The 16,760-nt window shown below is 41.6% G+C and overlaps 1 protein-coding gene across 3 annotated transcripts in view; it reads left to right on the top strand.

Annotated features, from left to right (window-relative positions):
- Window positions 1-16,760, top strand: part of THADA (THADA, armadillo repeat containing) — a 331,550-nt gene that overhangs the window by 232,848 nt on the left and 81,942 nt on the right. For all 3 annotated transcript variants that reach the window (XM_023512128.1, XM_023512127.1, XM_023512129.1), the window contains one exon: window positions 4,177-4,292. In XM_023512128.1, the coding sequence (XP_023367896.1) occupies window positions 4,177-4,292 (116 nt within the window). The remainder of the gene's footprint in view (window positions 1-4,176; window positions 4,293-16,760) is intronic.

Raw genomic sequence — 16,760 nt, 5'->3', positions numbered from 1 at the left:
CGGCTGTGCTTGTCACACAGGGCCACTCACTCTCAAGCAGTCCCAGTGTTCTTTAAAGTTAATCAATTATTTTTTTAGAACAATTTTAGATTTATAGGAAAATTGATCTTGTAGTACAGAGAGTTCTCATGTACTACTCTCCCCGACCCCTCCCCTCAGTTTTCTCCTACTATGAATATCTTGTTTTATGTGATACAGTTGCTACAATTAATGAACCAATATTGACACATTATTATTAACTGAAGTCCATGGTTTAAATTAAGATTTGCTCTTTTTGTTGGCAATACCAATATTTTAATACCCTTTATATTTTTTTAAATTCATTCTTCCATTTGCATAATCCTCCTTCAATTCCAGCAAGAAATTTTTTTCAAGGCCAAATATATTGTCAGTCTTTCTGCAAAGCCTTCTCTAACTGCTTATTTTTGGAATGGAACTAGAAGGGAGAGAACAGACAAAATACAGACAAGAACCAACATTTTTTTAACAGATGCCTAGTGTATATCAAGTAGTTTATATATACTTTAAATCTCTTGCGGCTCGGTGCCTGTGGCTCAAGTGGCTAAGGCGCCAACCACATACACCTAGGGTGGCGGGTTCGAATCCAGGCCAGGCCCGCCAAATGACAATGACGGCTGCGACCAAAAAATGGCCAGGCGTTGTGGCGGGCACCAGCTCCTTGGGAGGCTGAGGCAAGAGACTCGCTTGAGCCCAGAAGTTGGAGGTTGCTGTGAGCTGTGATGACATGGTACTCCACCCAGGGGGATAGCTTGAGGCTCTGTCTCCAAAAAAAAAAAATCTCTTTGCAGTCCTCCAACATAGATAATATAGGGCATTTACCAAGGGGGGAAATACATTGAGTTGCCCAAAGCCCCACTGCTGGTAATTAGTTTACACCCATGTCTGTCCATCTCCAAAGTGTGCTCTTCTACTCTCTCCCACATGGCTGCATTCTTACCACTAATCTAGCCTTCCTGCTTCCTCCATCAGACTAGGAATCCTCTGCAGTGAGGGGTGCAGTGTTACTCAGCTCTGTCTCCACTGTGAAGACACAAGTTGGTACCTACTGCAACTCACTGAACCCAGGTGAATGTGTCCTAAAGGAGTGAATGTAAGAAGAAGCACCAAATATGCACATCAGTTCTGAAGCTTGTGGGGTTCCACTTCGTGTTGGGTGAAGTCAAGCATTAAAGGGAAAGTGATGGTAGTGCTACTACACAGGTTATAAATCACAACCAGGCAGGCTCAGGGAAGCTGTTGATTTCCCATTTATCCATGACTAGATTGTAAGCTGCAGGAGAGCAAGGATTATTTGGGCTCTGCTACTGCCCCTAGGTAAGCATCTGGTAATAAAAGTTATTTAATAAGCATCTGCTATGTGAATGTTTGAATCTTACTACAAATTTGGGACACATAAAATAACACTATACTTCTCAGAGTTTTCATTTGTGTTCAGTTAATCATCCTCCTGGTTCTGGCAGCTTTGGTTTCTATGTACAGGCCTATGTTACAGGCTGTTTAGTACAGGCCTGTGTTACAGGCTGTTTCCAAATTATCCCAGGCCTGGGCCTGACCACTTTCTCAGAAGTTCTTTTGGACCAGAGCTTTAGGAAAGGGCGGAAGGAGGAGAAGTTGCCTTGTGTGTGCCATCCTTTAAGAGTTGCTGGAGAAATGACCCTTCTTGGTAGCTAGCAGGAGTTCTTGGGCCTGACCTTGGATCTCAGTTCCAGAAGGCCTGGCATTAGGTCTGGACCTCATACCAAAAGATGACCTCATTTTTTTTTAACCTGACATTCAAAATGTCACTTGAGAGTAGTTGTGTATTCAGATATTTTCATTAATTATATATAGAAAAATGTTATCTAAAAAACAACGTATTTCATCTATTTGCTTACTAAACTTCTCTCACTCTCCCCTTCTTGTCTTCTCTTCTTTTCTTTTCCTGCCAAATGTTTCCTTGACTTCTCTGACCCTGTCTTTCATTTGTATTGCTGTTTCTTCAATATGCTTATTTCCACCAGTGTTCTTCTAAGTGTACCCCTGTCTCCATTCATTCCATGTAAATCACTCTCCATTCCTGGTGAATAACCAGGATCACAATGGTTGTCAGGTTTGTGCCCAAGGTGACAGAATTGATGGACCCGTAGGCTGATTTTCATAAACCAGAGCTACCAAGCGTTTCAAAAACAGTGTTGTTTTTGCCAAAGAAGGTGAGCAAATATAGGACTAAGTTTAAACATCCATCAAGAGTTATTTTTGAAGTGATTGCTTCTAAATGAGAAGCATTTGAAAATCTCACAGTTTTCTTTACAAATAAATTCCAAAGTCATGTATTTTGCTGGTGTCTGCTGATTAATTACAATCCTGTGACACCATGAAAAACCCTGATGGTTGGTTTTGTGCAGCTGGGGAGAAAAGTAAAGCAAGGCCTAGTGACTTTGCCAACTCTTTCAGGATAGTGGGGATTCAGGCTGAGGGAAGTATTTGTTCTCTCTGACAGTCACCACATAAGAACAGAAGCCCCAGCCAGACCCATTTCTCCAGACTCTACGAGTGGTTTCAGTCCCTGGGGGGTGTGTGGTAAAGGAGTGACATTTCATCTGTTGCTTCTGAAATTACAGATGCATTATGATAAAAAACATTTTTAGTCTCCACATCAAGACTCATGTGCATCCTCCTATACACTTACTTCTGTTTAGAAAAAAAATAGTGGTTACATCCAGCAAAGTAATCAAAATTTATTTTGATTCTCTAAGCAGAAGGTGCTTGGCATGTATTCGTTGTTGGTAATTGCAGATGTCCGAACGGGTAAAATCTGCCAGTTCATCCATTTAGGGTCTGATGACACTGGATCGATTTTATCTGGCCTTTTAATTTTCTCATTATCTCTTTTCATATCTAACTCCAATTATTTCACTGCTGTAAGCTTCTCATTGACAGGACAAAAAGAGAAGAAGTGGTTGAATCTGGTTGCTTAGAGAGAATCATCTGCAGCTCTAGTAAAAGATATAGTAGGGAAAGAAAACAAATACAGCAGAACCTCCATAGTCGAACCACCTCCTTAAATTGACCACTTCTTTAAGTTGACCTAATTTTCATAGACTGGATATATATCACATGTATTCAGTGGAAGTTCCTTAATGCTGACCACCTCCATATGTTGACCAGTTTGTTACAGTATTGGGTGGGTCAACTTCCAGGGGTTCTACTGTATTGTTAAATAGACTTTCAAGAGTCTCTGTACTTTTATCTGTCCTTACTTTGCTCCACTTTCCTCTTCCCCTTGGTTTGGAGGGGGCCCATGACTGTAGGACTCGGCTGACAAACATCTTTCTTCTTGGCACTAGCTAAGGTCAGGGATCTCAACTATATCGTCATTCTCTTTCTTTCTTTGTGGCTGGTCTGTACTCACAGAAGCCTTGTGAATGTCATTGCTGAGTCTGAATCCAACACACACACACTTGCACACAGCCTGTGTCACTTGTCTGCTAGAACTGTAGCCTTTATCCTAAATATAGGCAGCTAGAGGGAGACCAGGATCTGTCTTTCTCTGTTTAATTCTAGTACTGCACTTAATTCTATTATATACTGCCGTGTGAGAAAACAGGGCATTGCTCCTTTACTCCTGACATGCAGGGGAAGATCTGCCCAAAAATCTCACTAGTTACAAACATCACTACCCAATATTTGCAAAGGCAAGGATTAGTTTAGCCTGCTTTTTTAGCCAGCACTGTTCTGATGACACCAGACATGTAAGCCAGTTTAGACTCTCAAGACAATTTATTTTTCCTATGGTAAGACTTTGGCTGTAAAAGGCACAGTTTATTTTCACATGAGACTGCAAACGTAAAGATGTTTGCATTTCTTTGCTGAAATCAATTTATAGATAATTTGCATCTAATAAGCTCTTATAGCAAATAATTGTTTGGTCACAATTGTCATCCCCGATTTGTGTAAGAAACCCAGAGCACAGGGATGGATTAAGTATGGAGGTTTCTCACCACCGCTGCATCCTCCAAAACCGACATGCTTTTCTGCAGAGAGACCAGAACCACGTTTTGCAGGTGTCTGTTTTCTTTGAGGGGAATTTTGAGGAAACCTAAAAGGAAGGAACTGAGCATTTAGGAAAAATGTATTTTCACACCAGAATATTGTTTTTTCTCTTTTTTGGTTTAGGTTTTCCATTTGTTACAAGCTTACTCAGACTCCAAACACAGAACGAATTCAGACTTTCAGCACGAGCTGGCTGACATCACTGTTTGTACCAAAGCCAAACTCTGGCTGGCCAAGAGGTATGTTAAAACCCCACACACGGGCAAGGAGTTATCAGGGGTTACGAATACATTGGAGAATTGCTGTTTCTAGTTGCAGGCAGTTTTAAAAGACATTGGCATGAGTTTCCTAAACTTATTGGAGTATTTATCCTTTTAGAACTTTGGGTTGTGGTAAAGAAAGAAAAATATTTTTTCGACAATTTTTCTGAAACTGCTGAGTGACTGAAGGGCAGGCACACAATACAGCTTTTTATCTGCCCACCAATCCGCTTGTTTTTATTAATACCTGCTATGTGCGCAGTTCTGCGTTAGATAATATAACAGTGAAAGGCAGTAAGTGACTAATCCATGAGGTACAAACCTCAGGTGCTATCGCAGCTCAGAGATTAGAGGTTGGTAAGCCCAAAGCAGACACTGAGGGGCAGGCAGGGTGCCAACAGGAAGAGGGGTGGAAGTTGCCATTCTCAGGAGGCTAGTAAGGCAGAGTGAATCAGGAAGGCAAAGAAGGATGGAAACATTTACTTTTTCATCCTTGCCCTGGTTGATTTCTTCTGGAACTTAGATCATTTACTATATGAGAGATGGGCTACAAAGACTTTCTCAGTTAATATACAGGGAGTCTTCTTTGTAAGACTATGTTTAAAATCTGTGAGATGGGACTTTGATAGCAGTTGGACAGGGCCCCTGTTTGTCCTCTGTAGGTTCCAGCAGAGTAAGTTTAGAAGAGGACCTACTACTACATTCCACACTATAGTACACATTCAGTATATTAGGCTCGGCACCTGTGGTTCAAGTGGCTAAGGCGCCAGCCTCATACACCTGAGCTGGTGGGTTTGAATCCAGCCCGGGCCAGCCAAACAACAATGACAGCTACAACCAAAAAATAGCTGGGTGTTGTGGCGAGCACCTGTGGTCCCAGCTACTTGGGAGGCAGAGGCAGGAGAATTGCTTGCGCCCAGGAGTTGGAGGTTGCTATGAGCTGTGATGCTACAGCACTCTAACCAGGGTGATAACTTGAGGCTCTGTTTCAGAAGAATAAAAAAGAGTCAGTATATTGGTTGTCTAATGTAAAGTCTCTCTTTTTTATTTTTTTAAAAAATGTGCTCTTCCCACCTCATATGACAAGTAAAGTAATGGGCAGTGTGAAGTTTCAAATCATTTTAACTCAACAACATAACATTGAGCCTAGGTTACATGCAAGCCTTTGTGTTAAGAGTGGGGATGCAAAGATATGGAAGAACTAGTCCTGGCTTCAAAGACTTCCAGGAGGTGAGAAATATATGTAAATAAATAATTTTCATTCAGCACATCAAGTGTTATAATAAATGTATGCAGCAGGTACAGGAGTGAGGAGCCTAGATGAGGGTCAGGGAGAGCTAACATTGAACCTGGCCATGAAGAGATGAGTAGAACTTTGCCAAGTGGCCAAGACAGGAAGGGAATTCCAGGCTTAGGCAGTAGTGCAAGCAGAGATGTAGCAATATGAAATGGTATGGGAGGTTTGGAGAACTATAAGGAAATCAGTTTACTAAGTGTAGGGTATAAGTGTTTTAACACAATAACTAAGAAAATGTGGTGAAGGCTATGTTTGATGAAAATATCTCAAATGGTTTATAAAACCAGCACATTGTACCCCATGATTGCATTAATGTACACAGCTGTGATTTAATTAAAAAAAGAAAGAAAGAAAGTCAACATTTACGGAACCTAAAGTGTAAGGCAGAGAAGAGGCCACACAGTGACAGCACCACTGACAGCAGAGTCAGTGGTGGATTTCCTAATGTATGGATATGTGTGTCTTGATTATCTCAGCACTCGTGTCTTTGGACAGGGATACTTATGGAAAAATTCCTTAGTATCTGAAATGCCAATAAAGTTAAGTTGGAGCTCTCTCTCACTCCCCCCCCCTTTTTTTTTTGAGATAGAGTGTCACTCTGTTGCCCAGGCTAGAGTGCCATGGTGTCAGCCTAGCTCATAGCAACCTTTGGGTTCATGTGATCCTCCTGCTTTAGCCTCCTGAGAAACTAGGACTACAGGTGCCTGCCACAATGCCCTGCTAATTTTTTTCTATTTTTAGTAGAGATGGAGGCTCCCTTTTGCTCAGGCTGGTTTTAAACTCTTAAGCTCAAGGGATCCTCCCACCTCAGCCTTCCAAAATGCTAGGATTACAGTCTGAGCCACTCCACCCACTGGAACTCTCATTTTATATCTGATTTTTGTTTTCTGCATTTTATTTAGAAAGTAGGAGTTGCTTACTTATAAACTATTTCCCTAAGCTTATACTATTTGCCTTCTGTGTGGCTCTTAGCCTCCTGAAGACAACATTTTTCTCAGTGGTTTTTTCAGCCCTAGAAAACAAAGGCATGAATCACTTCAATTACTGGGTTTCCACCTTCCTTGCCTAGAGTCCAGGAAAGCCACTTTTCTGTTTCCAGTACAGTCAACTCTATTATCCAAGTGTGAACTTTCCACGTCGTGGGTGGTGTGTAGATGGTTTCTAATAGTAGGCTTCCTTTTGCTCCCCAACGCACTTTGCAAGTATTAATCAAGATGTGTTCAGAGCCTGGAATAGAGTTTGGAAGGAAAACATACTGCCAAAGCACAGTACATTCCAAAGTTATGTATCAGTTTTTCTGTATTATCCGTATCATTGACAGGATAACCTTGAGGTTCCTGAATAGGAAAATGTAGATTTCTGCGTTAAGTGGTGAAGCCTCAGCCCGCCATGTGTCTGCCCTGTCCCTGAGGTCCTCTTGCTCTGGGGGATGTTTGTCTACATTAGTTAACTCCATGCTCAAATGAAGCTCCTTTGGATCCTAAGGGTCTCTTCTCAAAGCAGACCCTGCCTTTACTCTTGGTATCCCATGAGGATGTTACAATGCGGAGGGTTCCACATTCAGCTGTTGAAGAGGCTCCTTTATGTCCTGAGTAATTTATGCATGAGAGAGGAATAATGTTCCTTTGAGCCTACTAAAAATTTTCTGTGTCTTTCAAGTATAAGCTATGAAAAATTAATATTAACACAAAAAAAAAGTTGGCTTAAGTTTTAGCACCAACACCTTTCTCTTTCCATAATTTATTTGATCATTAGCCTGAGTTCATTCTATCCAGTAAGTATAAAAATATTAGGGGATGTGTCATTTATTTGTCCTTTTGTTCCAAAAGAAGGTTTTAAAAAAAAAAGCATTGCAGCCATTGGATAACCAATTCAGGTTTAAAATTTTGACCCTAAAACTGAGGGTACATAATGTGAAGACTTTTGTCATATATTTGTGTTTTAACTTTGCAAGACTAATAGGGATTTATATGGGGTGATTAAGCAATAGCCATGGAGTTGTTGGGGAATTTTTGGTGATGAATAGTTAGCTGGCAGCACAGCCTGAGTGGAGGACTGGGCTTCAGCTCTTACAGGCTGCTTTTCATTCCAAGATGTCAAAACCTTCTGGAAATCAGCTCATTAATCCTTCAAGTCCCTTCCTTCCCCATTCCTTCCTCCTTGATCCAATTCACTGTCTCTCTCATGATGCTAAGGCAGTTTACCAACCACTGAAGGAAAATGAAGCTGACCAGGCCAGAAACAGAGTAAGAATAGGAGTCTACCACTGGCCTAGAAAGGCTGGCCATGGGCACAGTGAAAGAGGATTTGGGCAGTCCCTGATCACTGCCCAGTCTGCCACCCTTGCTATTTGCAGATTCTAGCTCTGGATTACTTATTTACTGTGGTTGAAAGTTGGAATTACTGTTACATTGGACTTAAACATTTTCAGAAATGAATTCAGTTGTCTCTTTGGTTATAAAAGGGAAAAAAAAGAGTGTATGTGTGTGTGTTTGTGTTCCATTAAACTTAGTGAACTAAATGGGCTATTCAGATTAAGTGGAATGGATGATGTGATGACCAGAAAGAAAAACGTGTCCTACTAAATTATTTCACCTTTTTTCTTGATTATCGTTACAGTATATGCTTCTCATAGAAAATTAGTCAAGTACACAATTTAGAAAATGAGAATAAAGTCTACTCTTACCACAATCCAGTAGAAAACCACTGTTGTTGGTTAACAGTTTTATGTAGTTACTTCATCTTTTTTCCTTTTTTGCTTTTTTTTTATTCTAGCAAAGTTATGTTATGTATATAAGTTGTAGCGTCCCTTTTTCCACTGGATGGTATCATAAAAGCATTTGCTATTATTATTATTAAAAGCTACTCATGGTACAGTTACTGTGGAAAACAATACGGTGTTTCTTCCAAAAAAATTGAAAATGAAATTACTGTATAATCCATCAATTCCAGTTCTGAATACATACCCAAAAGAATTGAAAGCAAAGTCTCAAAGAGATACTTATACAACCATGTATATGGCAGAATTATTCACAATAGTTAAAATGTGGAAACAACTCAAGTATTCTTTGAGGGATGATGAATAGGTAAACAAAATGTGGTATGTACATATGTTGAAATACTATTCAGCCTTTAAAAGAAGAGAAATTTCGACAATTGCGACAACATGAATCTTCAGGAGGTATGCTAAGTAAAATAAGCCAGTTACAAAAGGCAAATACTGTATGATTCTACTTACAGAAGGCAGGTAGAGTAGTCAGATTCATAGAAATAGGAAGGAGAATGGTGGTTCCCAAGAGATAAGGGAAGGAGGGAATGGAGAATTGTTTAATGGGGATAGAGTTTTAGTTTTATGAGAGGAAGAGAGTTCTAGAGATTGGTTCACAGCAGCGTGAATGGCTTAACACCACTGAACTGTACACTGAAAATTGGTTAAGGTGGTAAATTTGATATTATGTATATTTTACCACAAAAAAAAAATTTTAATGAAAAATATTTAAAACAAAAAAATTTCGACCCTATCATTCCTCCAGGGTTATCATTGTCCTGATTTTTTATGATAATTATTTCTATGCTTTTCTTCCTAGTTTTATCCCCTGTGCATCTCTAAAATAGTTTTGCCTATTTTGGATTTAAGAAAAAAAATCTTTGAAAACATCATTTGTTGCAAGTAGCGTATTTTGGTCACCTGACGCTTCGGTCATTAAGTTTACCTAACCATCATTCTGTTGGTAGCCACCCAGTTTGTTTCTCATTTTTTAGTGTCATAGATGATGTTCCAAGGCATGATCATGTGTATATACAAAGTGTATAGGAATCTGTGTGTATGAGTGCGTGTGACTGTGAGTTATTGCCTGTAGGTTTTCTTAACATACATTGCCTGGTTATTTTCCAAAAGAAATATGTTAGTTCATCTTCCCACCAGCAGTGCATGAGAGACCTCCACCAAAATTTTAACTAGAGTCTTTAAAACTAAGTTTAGGAAACTTCTCCTTTCTGAATGCCTAGTCTTCATTTAAGGAGATTTGTAAATATTACTTCATTAACTCTTCTCAAAACTCCCTTACTGTAAGAAAATCTTCTTTTCTACAGTACAAACAAAAGGGGAGAGAAACCCTGTGTGTGACACCCAAATCAGTTACTACTTCAATTTGACGGTGATTTAACAAATAAGTCAAATGAGCATAAGTAGTTTTTCAAATTTTTACTTCCTACATTACAGCACAGAAACCACCTTACTTCCAAGTTTTCTTTTTTCTTTTCTTTCTTTTTTTCTTTCTTTCTTTTTCTTTTTTCTTTCTTTCTTTTCTTTTCTTTTCTTTTTTCTTTTTTTTTTTTTTGAGACAGACTCTCACTTTGTCATCCTGGGTAGAATGCCATGGAGTCACAGCTGACAGCAACCTCAAACTCTTGGACTCAAGCCATTTTCTTGCCTCAGCCTCTCAAGTAGCTGGGACTACAGGCACCCGCCACAACTCCCGGCTGTTTTTAGAGACAAAGTCTCACTCTGGCTGAGGCTGGTCTTGAACCCGTGAGCTCAGGCAGTCCACCTGCCTCGGTCTCCCAGAGTGCTAGGATTACAGGCGTGAGCCACCGTGCCCAGCCCCATGTTTTCTTGTCTTTGCTTAACAAGGAGTCTCCTGGGTGGTGCTTGTGGCTCAGTGAGTAGGTCGCTGGCCCCATATACCAAGGGTGGTAGGTTCAAACCCAACCCCGACTGAACTGCAACAACAACAACAAAAAATAACTGGGCGTTGTGACAGGCACCTGTGGTCCCAGCTATTTGGGAGGCTGAGGCAAGAGAATTGCCTAAGCCCAGGAACTGGAGGTTGCTGTGAGCGATGTGATGCCACAGCACTCTACCAAGGGCCATAAAGTGAGACTCTGTCGCTACCAAAAAAAAAAAAAAAACCACAATAAAACAAGGATTCTCCCCCTGGCCTCTCCCTAGGTACTGCCAAGGACTTGACATACTGTGCACTCTCAGCCAGAGGGGGGACACTGACAGTGCATTCAGTCAGACTGGCCAGAGATGTATTTTGTTTGACTTCTACAGGGTTTAAATTTATTCTATGGCTCGGCGCCTGTGGCCCAAGTGGCTGAGGTGCCAGCCACATACACCTAAGGTGGCGGCTTCGAATCCAGCCTGGGCCCTCCAAACAACAATGATGGCTGCAACCAAAAAAATAGCCGGGCGTTGTGGCGGGCGCCTGTGGTCCCAGCTACTTAGGAGGTGGAGGCAGGAGACTCGCTTGAGCCCAGGAGTTGGAGATTGCTGTGAGTGATACCATGGCACTCTACCCAGGGGGACGGCTTGAGGCTCTGTCTCAAAAAAAAGAGAGAATCAATTAAGCCGGAAAACTACATTACAGCCTAGAGCGACCAGGTAATTTGTCCAATTCACACAGCTGACCAAGAGTAAAATCCTACCTAATAACTACTAACATTAGCTGAGGGCTTAACTCCCAACTCCTTGCCAGGCTCTTTCTACTGGACCACACTGCCTCCATCTGTCCAGACAATATTTTTGTATCAGGGCTTTGAATGGTGGTAACATAAACATTCTCCAAAACAGTGCTTCTGTGAAAGAAAATGTGCACACAAGTCACCCAGGAATCTTGGTAAAATAGAGACTCATTCACTGGTTCTGGGGGTGGGCCTGAGTCCCTGCATTTTTGACCAGTGCCCAGGTGATTCTGTTAATGCAAATGCTGGGACACAGTGTACACTTTAAGGAGCTGGGGTCAGAGAGCCAGCCACTGCGCTTCTCCAACCCCCACCCTCATGCTGTCATTCTGAAAGGCTAGAAGAGGGCTGAGGCTACTGCAGGGATTAGCTCAAGATGCTCTTCCCATCTACCTGGGATGCTCTGTACTAAGGGGCTGCATAGACCCTGGGCTCTCTACGGGAAGTCCCCATCCTTGTCCGGCAGCCATCCCAGTGGCCTCAGTTACTGGTAGGATAATGCTTTGTTGGCATGCAGTGAGTGTTTTATCATTTTCAAAAACATTTTCAATAACAGTCTGATATTTTGGTGAGAAAAACAGGCTATCATGAATACAAGAATAGTCCCAAGGTTACTAGGAAAGCAACCTTGGGAATACATTTTTGAATAAAATAATGTTGATGAAGGGAAGAAATGGTAGAGGGGGAGAATGTTTGTGGTAGACCTACTCAGTGTATCAAACCTAATGATTTGCTACCCCAAGTTAATCTGATTTGCAAAAATTATTGTATGATCCATCCACTCCCCTATTCAGCTTCCCAGCAGTGCCCTACCCTCTCCTCCTTGTGCCCCTCCTCAGCCAGTCTCTTCCCTCTCTCCTCCCCCATCCACTCCTCCCAGCTCATCTCCTTTCTCTCTCTTTCTGGTCCCCACTGAGCTGGGTGGTGTGCTCCTTGAGGGCCTGTGGATTTCAGTGTGTAAAGAAAATATGCTTATAGAGACAAAGCTGGGACTTTTGTGTGGCAGTCCCAGTGTTTCCCTGGGGGGTCTGTGGCCAGCTGCAGAAGTACTGATTTAGATTTCTGTTTTGCTTTACAACAGCTGAAGACAGCATTTATTTTCTAACCACCAGATTTATTCACATGGGAGACTATACTTCCCAGGCAGAAATACTGGGGTTTAGGTCTGATTCCATTTTTCTCCTGTCCCTTAGCCCCATCCCAAATCCCTCACAGACTGATCCATTTCCCGAGAACGAGGTCTTTATTTTGCAATGGCTTTAAATGAAAAGAGGCTTCAGTCCTTTGCCACAGCTGCAGGTTGCTGTTTCACTTCCATACCATTGAAACAAATCCAGTCCAGAATGATTATTGAAATACTCAGAAGAGCGTGTAGCATTTTAAGGCTATCATTTGTAGTCCCTGCCAAAACTTTAAGGGAAGCAAGTCTTAACAGGGATGGTTAGTCACATAACAGGTTTCCAGGCAGTGCTGGGAGTTTTGTTTTGCTTTTCCCTTCTTGTTTTCTTTCCTTAATTTTCTTTTCTCTTCTTTTCCTTTTTCTTCTTTCTCTCTCGCTCTTTCTCATAAGTTTCCCCTGTTTTTAATTTTAGGGAAAAAAAGAAAAAGGAGAGGGTGATAACTGCTTTTCTTTCAACTCCCAGATTTTATTGAGGAGAGAGAGGTTCTCGTTAGTATCTGGCCTGTTCAGAGTCATTTTGAGCCTCATGCAGATTTGAATGATGAGAAAAATGAAGTTGGTGTCTTTTAGCCCCACACTTGTTGACATTTGGTCAGTTCCCCTTCAGATGTCTCAGGAATGTTGAAGGTCATGATATCTCAGGATGAGATCTTATTTGTATTTTTTTAAAAACAGAAAGAGACATTGGGCGGCGCCTGTGGCTCAGTGGGTAGGGCACCAGCCCCATATACCGAGGGTGGCAGGTTCGGGCCCAGCCCCGGTCAAACTGCAACAAAAAAAATAGCTGGGCATTGTGGTGGGCGCCTGTAGTCCCAGCTACTTGGGAGGCTGAGGCCAGAGAATTGCCTAAGCCCAGGAGTTGGAGGTTGCTGTGAGCTGTGTGACGCCATGGCACTCTACTGAGGGTGATAGAGTGAGACTCTGTCTCTACAAAAAAAAAACAAAAACAGAAAGAGACATTAAATTATCACATTTCAGTTCAAAGCAATGGAACAAGGTACAAAGCATTTCCTTCATTAAATAGTCCCTTTAAAAATGTGGCCTCATATTTTAAAGGAATAAGCTGTTTGAGAAGAAGTAAAGTTTGAAAATATATGAAGTATTTCTTGTTGACAGGCTGAGCTTATGGAAACTAGTCTGGGTAAAAGTAGTCAGAACTGATCAATATATTAAACTGCACCCTTTAGCAAGTTGCCCAAGATCAAAGCTTCATATTGTAGCAAGAAATAAAAATAGTTCTTTTATACACCTGCACATCAAGAATTCAACCCCCATCTGCTGATGTTTTATACGTTTTAAATACAGAAATCTGTGAACCTAACCTGGAGATGGTAATTAGTTCAATAGAGGGCTCAGAAATATCTGTCTTGCTCCACTTGTAGCTGTTGGCTTATTGGGGTATTGCTATTGGAAGATTTGGGCAATGTTGTCATTGCCCAGCTTGCAAGGGAGTGCATGCTTTAAGTGTCCTCAGCACATTCTCATAAGATTATGTAAAGCCTTAATATAGTGGGTTATTTTTTTTTCCTTCTTTTTCATCTTTCGGATAAATTAATACCTTCATTACCTTCACTGAGCCATTCCCAGTGAATTAAAGCCATTTCAGATTCATAGATATTACAAGTCAAAGCAATAGGCACAGTGGGGAATATGAAGATGAATGATATTATCTCTGTTTCAAACACTATAAGACAGGTATGCATTTAATTAACTATAAAGAATTAAGTAAATGCTAGAGTTATTTGACTTGTGGAAGCTAAAAAGGGAGAAATAAATGCCAGCTTGAGAGAGTAAAGCTGTCAAGAAAGTCTTCTAGGAGGAAGGAGAAGTGTTTAAAGGCTGGGTGAGATTTAATCGTTAGATAAGTTTAATTTTCTTAGATTGGAGAATAAGTGAGATTATACTGGTATAGAACCTTTTTTAACCAGTTAATTATGAAGTTCTCATTGCCCAAGTACAAAGGAGGAGTCTTAGCATAGTCCTCAAGCTTCGTGGGACCACCTTAGGCATGGGGTCTATAACGGGGTCTCTGTTGTCAGAGTTTAATTACGGTCCAATCTGTTTGAGAAGAGAAAGCTTCTGCTTTCTCATGAAATGACTAACCAACAGTGATGTATATGATAGGTATAATACAGGAGTATAGAGAAGAATGTGGACTCAGAAAGGAGACTTTCTAGAGGACTTAGGTATTTGAGATGAACCTTGGAGCAAGAGCGTGATCTGGAAAAAACCAAAGGTTTTGGGAAAAGAACATGTCAATATGGTGGGCAACATGTGCAGTGGCATGTTATGTGGAATACATGGACCAGAGATGAGACAGAGCCAGAGAAGAGGTGCTGCATTTTGCAGAGAAGTGCAGGATTTGTTGAGACCAGTGTGGTAGCCCCCAGATGTCAGCCAAAGGCATATGGACTTGATCTAGGACTTAAGAGGAAGTTGATAAGCTCTGACTTGACCCTGGTAAGTAGACTGCCATCTATATGCACGTGAATCTCTCTAGCCTCTCCTGGTGGTCCTAAAAACTTCTAGTCTCTTCTAATGGTTAACAAAAAACTCCATAGTAGCAATCTGCCAGCTCTCAGTCCCTATCACCTGGAAGCCCCTTGCTTGCTTGGGCAACTAGTAATGGAATAGATATATTTGTATGCACCAAGACCACATAGCTTTTGTCTTTCCAACATTGGTAAGAAGAACATAGAACCACAGAATTTATAGTAGTAAATGGAATTTAAAGATCATGTAATCCATTGAATTTTTTCTCCAAACAGAAGCTTACATGGAAATTCAAGATGCCAAAGATAGTATTGATAATAAATATCGTTGAAGCTGGGATGGGGGCCTGGAAACTCACTGGCATAGCTTCCCTCCCTTTAGGAGCCCCAGAATAGACTCCCTGCCAGTGATCTAGTCCAAACTCTTATTTGTAGAAGAAGTAATAGAAAAAGGAGACAGGCGACTTATTCCTATGTAAGAGCTTAGAAGATACCTCAAGTTAGGGATGTGAATAGCAAGTTTATTTTTTGCCTCTTGACCTGCTTCCTTCCTCTCTTGCTGCCTGATTATCCTTATAGAAAATACTGCAGCCCCATGTCCTTGGGCTGCCCAGGACCCCCTCTCAGAAGCTGCCTCCCTGGATAGGGCTCTGTGCTCCACACCTTCTAGCCATTTAAACTTGACTATTAGGGTTGGGTGCAATGGCTCATGCCTATAATCCCCACACTCCGTAGGTGGATTGCTTGAGTTCAGGAGTTTGAGACCAACCTGAGCAAGAGAGACCCCCCCCCCAGCTACTCAGGAGGCTGAGGCTAGAGAATCACTTGAGCCCAAGAGTTTGAGGTTGCTGTGAGCTATGACGCCACTGCATTCAACCCCAAGGAAACTAAGTGAGACTCTGTCTCCAAAAAACCAAAAAAACAAAAAAGCACTTGACTATTGCAGATCTTCTTCCCTTAGAAATCTACTCTCAGCTGGCTGGCTGCCACTTAATCTGACTTAGATGTTATGCTAACACATTACTAAATTCTAATATATAAATAAGTTAATTCTCCTGAGTCACACAACTGATCTTCAGTAGGGTTCCTTTGGTGACAACACCTTTAACCAAAGTCAGTAATTCTGACTGCAGGCTTTCCACCAGTGCACAGACCTGGCAGGAACACCTGTCTGCACTCACATTGAGCTGACTCAGCCCTCGTACATTTGTTGTGCGTGGCCAAGCTTTAGGCCACCTCCACAAGGGCTGTGTGCAGCATAAGCTGGTCCTATGTGAATAGGCCAAGGAAGCGGCTCTGAGAGAGGCCCTCTGAAGACGCACTGTTCTTTCCTTCTCCCAGCTGCCAGTGAGGACCAGGCTTCCTCAGCAATTGGACTGGCCTGGGCCTCTGGGAATAACATTTTCCCTTGAAAGTTCAGGAATTCCCTGAGACAGAGGGGTCCTCACCAGCCTGCAAGCCTTGGGTAACCATGGGAGATTTCCACCTAGAGGTGCTTGGTGAATGGAAAGCCTCTAGCCTGAAAACACACTGTGTCAACATTGAGGAGAGGCAGTGTATACTTGGAGTTAGCAAGTCTAGATTCTAGTTCCTGCTCAATTATTAACTAGTTAGGTGTGGCCTATAATTTCTTTAGGCCCCAAGCTTTTTGTTTTGTTTTTTAAAAGGTGAGATCTCATTCTCTCTCAGGCTTGAGTGCAATGGCATGCTCATAGCTCACTACAGCCTTGAACTCTTAGGCTCAAGCCGTCCTCCCACCTCACCCTCCCAAGTATCTGGGACTATAGATGCATACCACTATGCCTGGTTAATTTTTTTTTTTTTTTTAGTAGAGACAGCGTCTCACTATATTGCCTAGGGTGGTTTTAAACTCTTGAGTCAAATGATCCTCCCATCCTGGCCTCCCAAAGTGCTAGAATTACAGGCATGAGCCGAGGTGGCTAGCCTTGGCCTCAGATTTTATCTGTAAAGTGGGAAGCTCTAAAATGAGGGTGTGAAATAGATGAGGGCAG

Source organism: Otolemur garnettii, unplaced genomic scaffold (assembly GCF_000181295.1).
Source record: "Otolemur garnettii isolate 467f Iridium unplaced genomic scaffold, OtoGar3 scaffold00024, whole genome shotgun sequence".
Classification (NCBI taxonomy): domain Eukaryota; kingdom Metazoa; phylum Chordata; class Mammalia; order Primates; family Galagidae; genus Otolemur; species Otolemur garnettii.
Note: the sequence above shows the minus strand (reverse complement) of the source record. Positions and strands in the feature narration are given on the sequence as shown.